Source organism: Palaemon carinicauda, chromosome 37 (assembly GCF_036898095.1).
Source record: "Palaemon carinicauda isolate YSFRI2023 chromosome 37, ASM3689809v2, whole genome shotgun sequence".
Classification (NCBI taxonomy): Eukaryota; Metazoa; Arthropoda; class Malacostraca; order Decapoda; family Palaemonidae; genus Palaemon; species Palaemon carinicauda.
The window spans coordinates 36,662,204-36,672,203 of NC_090761.1; the positions used below are offsets into that span (position 1 = coordinate 36,662,204).

The 10,000-nt window shown below is 33.8% G+C and overlaps 1 protein-coding gene and 1 long non-coding RNA gene across 2 annotated transcripts in view; one reads left to right on the forward strand and one right to left on the reverse strand.

Annotated features, from left to right (window-relative positions):
* LOC137629069 (protein obstructor-E-like) overlaps positions 1 to 7,705 on the forward strand; it is a 27,438-nt gene extending 19,733 nt beyond the window's left edge. Inside the window, exons 3-6 of the mRNA XM_068360338.1 lie at positions 184 to 384; positions 852 to 1,047; positions 2,920 to 3,144; positions 7,406 to 7,705. Of these exons, the coding sequence (XP_068216439.1) occupies positions 184 to 384; positions 852 to 1,047; positions 2,920 to 3,144; positions 7,406 to 7,556 (773 nt within the window). The 3' untranslated portion in view covers positions 7,557 to 7,705. The remainder of the gene's footprint in view (positions 1 to 183; positions 385 to 851; positions 1,048 to 2,919; positions 3,145 to 7,405) is intronic.
* LOC137629070 (uncharacterized) overlaps positions 1 to 10,000 on the reverse strand; it is a 119,021-nt gene that overhangs the window by 3,339 nt on the left and 105,682 nt on the right. The window lies entirely within an intron of this gene.

A 10,000-nucleotide genomic window follows, 5' to 3' on the forward strand; every position in this document is an offset into this window, starting at 1 on the left:
TTTTCAGTTTACGGTCTCTTCCTAGTGGAGAGTATTACATTCTATCTTTTATTATGTTTAGCTTGAATAAATTATCATACTGCCTGTCCTAAAGACATTCACATGATAACATTAATAGCAAATCAGTAGTAATATCATAAGGTCAAGAGAACCTGCCCTTTCAATTCATGTGTCTTCTTGCAGAATCCCCCAAACCCACCGACCACTGCCCTCGCCAGAACGGGTATTTCCCCCACGAGGATCCAAAGAACTGTGGGGAGTTCTACTACTGCACCAGTGGTATAAGCTCTGCCCTCAAATGCCCCGAGACCTTGGTCTTTTCGATAAAGACCGGAAACTGTGGATGGCCTGATGGATCTGGAAGATCAGACTGCGCTACGGAGAGTATGTTAACAATTATATGCAATATTTTGTCTTTTGCAATTTATTGAATTACTTTTAGTTTCTGAATTGGGTTTTTCGTAGATTTTGTTGCTGATGGCAAATATAATGTAGTACTGATATTATCTCTTGGTATGTTTGATTCATAGGCAGGCTGGTATAGATGAAAAATCTGTTATATCCATTAGTAGATACAGACTCGTAGATATTTAAATATCAAGATTTAAAAAAACTAGTGTGATGAAATTAACCCATTGATAACGTAACTGATGCTTTTCGGCTTTCACTTAACAAAGTAGAAAAGATAATTCAGAGAAACCCTTTCTGAAACACAGAAATTTATTAGTCTATAGTATATCATTTTCCACTAAAACGTAAGTTTCATGAATTACATAGAAATCATGCAAATCTCGTGAATTTCATGCAAATATTTCCATATAGATCCTACATCAAAATGCATTTTCTTTCAGAACAATTCAACTTCACATGTCCCAAGTCTAAGTCAGACTCAACTGCCATCCATCCTAGATATGCTGACCCCGATGATTGTCAGTTTTTCTATGTATGCATCAACGGCGAGACGCCCAGGAGAAATGGATGCACATTCGGTCAGGTCTTCGACGCGGAAAGTGGGACCTGTGCCGATCCTAAAGATGTTCTTGATTGGTGAGAGACTTATCATTTCATGATTCAATAGCTAAAGCATGAATTTGTATATGCATGTCGTGTTTTGTCTCTCGGGCCATCCCATGTTACAGTAAATGATATATATACATACATATATATATATATATATATATATATATATATATATATATATATATATAAGTTTAAACAGGTTGTTCTAATATCAGTGCGGAAGAGAGCGAGAGATAAAGAAAAAGCAATAGCATTACACTGTATGAAACACGTGCGGTACAAAGCTGTTAATATAAACTGTTTACATAAATAAGGTAAGAAATATAAATATAAAGACTAATATGGGTGAAAGGATGGATCAAAATATTCAGAAGTGGTTCGACGAAGTGGATAGATCGTACGATAATAAGTTTGGGAAAAAAGGTCATCCTTCAGAAGTGATGTGAAGCAGAATAAAGGAAGGCCTAGAAAAGGTTAGGCTAATCGCTTGAAATATGCACGAAAGAGGAAATGATGTAATACCTAGGAAGGGCAAACGTGATTTCAGGATAAGAAGTGAATTGGGTAACTGATAAAAGGGCCCCAAAATTCTTCTAATGACCCCTCTGTGTAAGTGTATATAGCAGTTAGTTATGTAAGTTTACTGCTTGGTAGAATCATCCTATATAGTAGTTTAAATGTGAGTGCGTCCGTGGTAATTTTCTTTTTGGGAATCCTTCCCTATCAAACACAAGTGCCTGCCTAAAAATTATATATGTACACAATTAAAAAAGAAAAAAAAAATGTATATATATATATATATATATATATATATATATATATATATATATATATATATATATAAGGGAAAAGACAATATACAAAACATTATTAAAGATAGGCTAGTTTACAGTTACAGGAAAATTAGTGAAATATGCAAAACTCCAGGATGTGGTCATAGGATCAGCCGGAAAATTTGTTGTGTTAGACATGCGAATGGATAACGTATTCAAAAATTAAGCCAGAGAAGAAAATTCATTATATAAATAATAAGGATTTTAGAAAGAGTAAAACTTCGTTCTAAAGAGCAGCAAATGCATGAAGAAAGATTAATGGAGACATGGATATCGCGATAAATGATGCAAACTCCGACGTGGTATTTCAATGAAGTTTAAACCTGGAACATTAAAGTAGTTTGTAAATTGAAGTTGAAGATAGAACCGATGCAGAGGTGAATGATGCAGGAGTAGTTTCTGTAAGGTTGAGAACGATTATGGAAGTGACCCTTCAATCTTTCAGAAGTTAAAAATAATCCATTAGATGGCGGTGCAACGTTTAAACATGAGAAAATGTGCTTTGTATGAGTTTTAAAATATCTGATGCATTATGATACGGTACTTAGGAGTGGATATAGGAACAGTGGAAGTAATACAAATTGAATAAATGTGTGCATGAGTAAATTGTTATGGGCATCTGAAACCATGTAATAGAAGTATTTCAGTAGGTGTATATATATATATATATATATATATATATATATATATATATATATATATATATATATGTATATATATATATATATATATATATATATATATATACAGTATATATACATATATATATATATAGTATATATATATCTACATTATATATATAGTATATATATACATAAATATACACACACGCGCACATATATATATATATATATATATATATATATATATATATATATATATATATATATTATATGCGCGTATGTATGTACATATACTGTACATTATCATATATTGTTGGCATACACTAGTGTTCATTTCCCAAGTTACATGTACGTATGACTAAATATTGAGCAACCAATGTATGGCATCCGTTTGTAAAAGTCATTACCATATCAGCAAAGTAACTGGTATCACAATTTTCCAGCTCCGACTACTACACGGAATACTTCGAGAATTATTTCTCCACTCTGCAAGCCGGAGCAAGACCCAGCGGAGACATCCTTTCAGCAGCCAGAGCATCCGGATACGAGGTTCCGGAATTCCGGGATCGAGTCCGGATCCGGCAAGGAGAGCCAGCACCCACCCGCAGGGGTACCACTCCCTCTACTGAAGCTGAAAAGCCTGAAGGAAGGCCTATCCGCACAAGAAGGTATGTCATTATTAAGTTTAACAGTAGTAGTAGTAGTAGTAGTAGTAGTAGTAGTAGTAGTAGTAGTAGAAATGGTAAAATATTCATTATTTGTTGTATTGATGTCAGTTTCATGGATATTTGAAAATCATGTCGTATTATTATTATTATTATTAATGTACAGATAAAGATGATGTTTGCACCTGCCGCATCTATTATGTAAGAAACTTTTTAAAAGTTCACGGAACTTGGCACTATGCCAGTATCTAGACATATTTCCCACTTCAGTAAAGGCGAGAAGACCAAGCCATTGGGATTTTTTTCTTTATTTGTACAAAAATAGTACAAACTAATTAAAAAGATGTTGCAACGTTTCTATGAAACTTGTAGTCTTCATTATCAAGCTAAGTAATTTAAAGTCTATATCAAGAAGGCCTGGTATTTATTTAGGAGGTCGGGTTGACTTTTAGAGCTGATGAATTTTCATTGGCTTCTCAGGGCCTATTTCACCCCTGACTGGGTGGGCCATGTTCTCAAGTTGCTCCTTGCCATAAGCGAGCTATATGTATCACATAGACCTGGTATTATTCAAATTGAATTATGGGGTAGTCAGCCTGGCTGTGATTGGCTAAGTTGCTTACCAAGACATGTGAGCATTTTGGCAGGCTGTCTCTTACTTTATCAAAGTTTTGTTGCAAAGTGCAAACAATCTCCAAATATCTACTGGACACCAAGAGAAACTCTTCATATATGGTGATTAGTAATTCCTCAAGAATCCAGTTTTTTCGACTGTTGAGGGGGGGGAGGGCTCCCAATGATCTTAGTATGTCCAAAATTGTTCTTATGAGTGACATCTCCACAGGTGTGTAGAACGTGGTTTTACAACCACTTCTATAGGTGCATTTTCGTTAATCCTACGTAAGTGGTGATGATGCCCTTCTTGAAACGGTTGTCCTGCCACTTTCAACATGGAGCTATCAAGACCCATATCCTATGCATCAATAGAGGAAATGTTACTTGTGAAAATGTTGTTGGACATATTATGTTCATAGGGAGCTCCTGCAGCAATCAACAACTTGGGATTGTTGACGCACTACTAAGACAGCAGGAGAAACACACTTTTATGACCATGAAATAAGAAATTTTCGTCGTGTCCAGCAGGCGTTTGGATGCAGCTTGTACTATGCAGTAAAACCCTGATAAGTGAGAAGCAAGCCTACCTGGATGATACATGCATCTTAGCAATTCACAAGACTGACTCCCACCAATAATTCAATCAGAAAATACCAAGTATTTCAGTAACCACCTCGACAACTAACATCACACTTGAATGTGATTTAATGGACTGCTCACTCTTCCAGCCGTCACTCGTAGCATGGCCCAGTCAACCAGGAATAAAATAGGCAATACCAATTCTGCCTCCCACCCACCAGCCAATGGAAATTCGCCAACTTTGAAAGTTGAACCCATCTTTCTAAATGAAGAGTGGAACTTCTCAATATGAGCGTTTTTTACCTTAACCTAATAATGAAAACACTAGTTTCCTCTAAACATTGAAACACCTTTGTTGCGTCACTGATTAAACGACAAATCGTAGATTCAACTTCTTAAAAGAGATTGGGGATATGTAGAATTTCTATAAAAGAACAATATAACATTTTAATATCACCATCCCGGAGACTGGACATAACACAATCTATTACCAATCATAAGCTCTGATTGATGTACAATATGTGAGGAAGCATTTCAAAACACTGCAGTCTATATTGGGAATGCAGAAGGCTATTGAAGAAATAAATAGCCATGAAATCAGTCTTAGAACAGCTAAGTGTTCTCTACTATAAAACAGAGATACCATATCTACTCAAATCTATATTAACAGCATCCTAGAGGGAAAAGTAAAATTGATAATGTGGAAAAGGAAGATTAGATAAGGACTTGAAATTAGTTGCAGATGAATGGATACGATAATATGACACTCAAAAGAAATTGATGTGAAGAAGGAAAAATTCGAGATGAGAACATGTCAGAGGGACCAAAATATCAACAGAAACAAAAACAAACCCTTCGAAAAAGAACCTAAAATGTATTCCAAGGTTTAGAGGCTGCTTATAAGTGGCTGATGCAAGGACCATATCACTGCACTGTAGCAATTGCCTAGAGATCAAACAATTACAAGCATGAGCAGCGCTAATATTAGGACACGAGTGTATGTTGAACTTGGGGCTATCAGATTGTTAATCACCAAAGTTCTCATTAAGCCATAAGTAGGGAAATTTAGAGAAAAAAAGCAACTTGAGTATGATGTTATGAACAAAGGCAAGTTTTTCTAGACATGAATTCAATAGGATACAATATCTATTGATAAGTAGAGAGAATGGTGCAATATTAGAAGTGTTTTAGATAATATGTTCATATTAATTGCTTTTAAGGCAGACATAAAAGTCAGGGTGAGCAAGGACAGCTGTTGATAACTTCAAGAATCGAGGTTGCCATTATGAAGATATCGAGAAATTATCTACGAAGATCGGTGTTTTAAGTTCCATTTGTACAAAATTCGCCTTCTTGTTGCTTCAAACATATCAGAGAAATTTTTCAATAAATAATAAAAACCACTGAAATATAATCAGTTACATAAAATCTCCATTAATTTTGTTATATTTTGAACATTTGTGATACTTTAAGTATTGAAGATGATTAAGCTCTTCGTGAACAAGTTAAGAATTACCTGTCTCTAAGGAAAAAATTCCAAAATCACTCCCATTTGCCATGGAATAAAGCTGTTATTTCCCTCAAATAGGTATTTTGGACATCATATTGTAAAACCAAAGGCACACTCGAAACGTATTGCAATATAATTGCAATACAGTAATGCTTCATTCAATAAAAAAAATTTCCCAAAATAAAAAACAATAACTCTTTAGATCCTGATAAGATTAGGATGCCCTGGCTGGTAACTAGAAAACATGGACTCTAATTCTGTTCTCAACTTATCAGAGAGATATAATATACTGTAATTTGATTTATCAGTGGAAATAGGTTGAGACAATTGATACTCATCAGTCTTCTAGGACAAGGAAAGATGTTCTGAAATCTGAAACAAAAACAAAATTGTGCCAAGATACCCAAGAACTCTCCCTGTAATCTATGGCCATTGAACTCAAAGTTATGCTTGGATAAAAGTCCGGTAATATCTAAGGAAAGATAGCTTTGTATTTAAAAACTGTGCAAGCACTGACAATGATAATTGATATTCGACACGTTTCACAGAAAATCGTCATTTATCTACTCCAAAGACTTAATTGATTGTTCGAGATGCTTGAAAATTATTAAAATTGAATTTAGCTGCTTCATTTCTTCTTCTTCTTTGTCTGCACCTTTTCCCACTTCTATGGGGTAGATGTTTTTGGAAAAAATTTTGTCCTAAAGGATCTTTTTTTTTTCTTTTTTTTGTATCCAACTGTGTTGCAGTATTCCACCAATATATTGAAATCCCTAATCGTAATATAGATAAGAAATAATAATAATATGAATGATATGAATCATTATCATTTGGTTGAGGACTGTTCATTATAATTTTGGTAAATGATGAAATATAGAAATGAAGCAGCTAAATTTCTACTTCACTTCACTTCACTTCCACTCCCAGGTAGGCTTTCAGCCTGTCAGTGGAATCAGTTGTCTTCTCCACTCAATTCTGTTTTCAAAAATTCCCTCTCTTCTCAGCTGTTCAATTGTTGGCATGTTGTTCTTTGTCAAAATCTCTTCAATTCCATCCCTCCAGCGTTTACGTGGTCTACCTCTTGATCTCCTCCCACCAGGCGTCCAGTCCCATCTCTTCCTTGCAATTCTATTTCCATCCATTCTCATTAAATGTCCCAGTCATCTCAGCTGTCCCTTCTCAATCTTGTTCAACATAGGAGTTACCCCAACCATCCTTCTAAAATCTACATTTCTTATTCTATCTCTTTCATCATTTACCAAAATTATAATGAACAGTCCTCAACCAAATGATAATGATTCATATCATTCACATTATTAGTATTTCTTATCTATATTACGATTGGGGATTTCAATATATTGGTGGAATACTGCAACAGTTTGATACAAAAAATAAAAATAAAAAAAAAGAACCTTTACGACAAAATTTTTCTAAACGTTCTTATGTTCCACAAAATGAAATTCAAGCTAGAAAAAAAAATCTACATAATCTCGTCTTAATCCTCTCTTAAAACCATTCAAATTCCAGATAATTTAAAATATTTTCTTCATATTTTTTCAGGCCTGGTGGTAACGGAGGCTTGCGACGAAAGAAGAGACCTACTACTACCACAACTACGACAACTACGCCTCCCCCTGAATACTATGACGACTATTATTACTATGAAGACTACGATAACAGCACTAAGGCGGATGGAGGCTCCACTTTTTAATTACTTACTCTGTATATTATTCATCATTCATAATATTATTTTTTTCTCTATAAAATTACAGGTCTTCTATGCTTGTAAGTTTTGTGCCATTATCTAAATCTTAACTACCGTAAAACATGTAAAATCACACGGATACAACCCCCCCCCCCCCAACATTCAGACACAGAGACACACACACACACACACATATATATATGTATATATATATACGTGTGTGTGTGCGAGTGCGTGTGTGCGTGTGTGTGGTTGTGTGTATAAAATTCAAACAAATGTAAATTGAGCAAATGACTCTATTATAACCAAATACAAGGACTATTTTGAAGTATCTTGGTATAATAAGAATTTCAAGATAAATTAAACTATATGGTATATATAAATAGAGATAATTTGCAACTGAATATTAATTTGCTATCAGTATTATTGTAATATCAGTTACGTAAATGAAGAACTTTCATACAAACGTCGGTGTTACTTCATAATATTTTATAAACGATAAATAAAGTTTTTTTATCTACATTTTTGTCATTTTGAAAACATTTGGCACCTCAACCTTAAAGCTCTGAAGATTATTAAAGTATGTAGAAGACAATACTGTTTCTTTATCGGTTCTTTTCCTTGATGCTAAAGAGGACAGCAACAAGTGAGAGAAATGGAACCTCATTATTATTGTGAGCTGTAGATGGTGGAATATTGACGTTGAGGATTGGAAACTGATCCTGTCTACCTGTGAAATCATCATTTGCCATTGCCTTGCTTCACCAGATCTCAATGTGAGTGCAGAAGAGGCCCCAGGAATGACCATAAGTATATGTAAGTTCGGTCTCTAGGACAATATGCACAAGTGCAATCACCTATCATTTGTATTTGCTACTAAATATTCACCTTTCATCTATCAAATAAGGAATATGAAATGGACCTAAAAATCGGATGAGGCATTTATACTGCCCCTTAAAAGATTCAAAGTTACAGGATAATTTATATTAAATAATATGAAATAATGTTAATTCCTTTTGATGTTAAGAAATTACACTATTTTGTTATCCCTTGTATGAATGTATCCTATTATGAAGGTTTAAGAAATAGATGAGACTAGAATACTGAGTTCGAATGGTGGCAACTGCATACGATTGTGTTTTCAAAGTTTCAATAGTAATTCTCTATAAACTTGGAATTCTCTTAAAATTATACATTCTTTGATGACATATCTTTCTTCCTCAACGTCTTAATACATCAGATAACTTTCATGTTATCTCTAGTTTACGTCTAATTACATTTCTCCTGTATTATAAAAAGGAAATTTAGCCTTCTGTTCTACTGTATAAAAATTTAATTTTCCTGATGATTACCCAAGGTTAAGTTACTTCCATTTTCAAGTCAAGTTTGAAGATGATTATCTTAGATTTTTTCCTAAAGAAGAGAAATTATGGCTTATGACAAATTCGTTTCTACAAATTAGTGCTTTCAAAGAGTTTTTATTTCATTCAGATTAGAAAACGTATCTCTTGAAAGGTTTCACCTCGAAAACAGACTTCGTAGCATTCAGAAGAGAAAAGAGCTCGAAAATTTTCGAAATATGTATTAAACATTGTACTTCACTTTCCAAGTCTTCTAGTGCTTCTCAAATTGAACTTCGGTTCATGGCATTCATAAAGCCATAAGAATACTACCCACTGAAGACAACTTTTTCCAATAATGTCATCCTTATTAATGAACATACACATAGTTGACATAATTAATTACCTGAGATAATCTAAGCTCAAGACCCATTCAAAGCAAGATGACTTCCAATAGTGGATGCAACCTTTCCTACTTTGTGAGATAGAGATAGAGTGGTTTGGGGAAACCTATATGTCTTCCTGCAGAATTATCAGTAGCCCTATCCTCCCTAATCTTTGCTTTGGTGAAGGTAAGGATTGGGTGTTGAAGTTGTATAAATATATATATATATATATATATATATATATATATATATATGTATATATATATATATATATATATATATATATATGCAGTATATATATATACATATATATATAATATATCTATCTATCTATCTATCTATCTATCTATATATATATATATATATATATATATATATATATATATATATGCACACAGATATAGCAACAACGAAAAGTAAAACACTATGGGGGAAGTACTTTAGACTTACTTACATTGTCAGATTTACAGTTATAGAGACAGATGCATCGCGATTATGCAGAACACGGGAACTCTATGAGGTTAGTTTCTTAGTGACCCCATATAAGTTTGATTCAATACATGAGGATAATATTGGTGAAGGTAAATAACGAGGATTTAGAATATATCTAATTAACAAACTCATAAGCATAGATTACTGTGTCGACATCCGACCAATTGATTTGAAGGCTTAAGTTAAGCCAGGGGAAAACCAAGGCATTGATAGTGTAACATTTAAATATCGC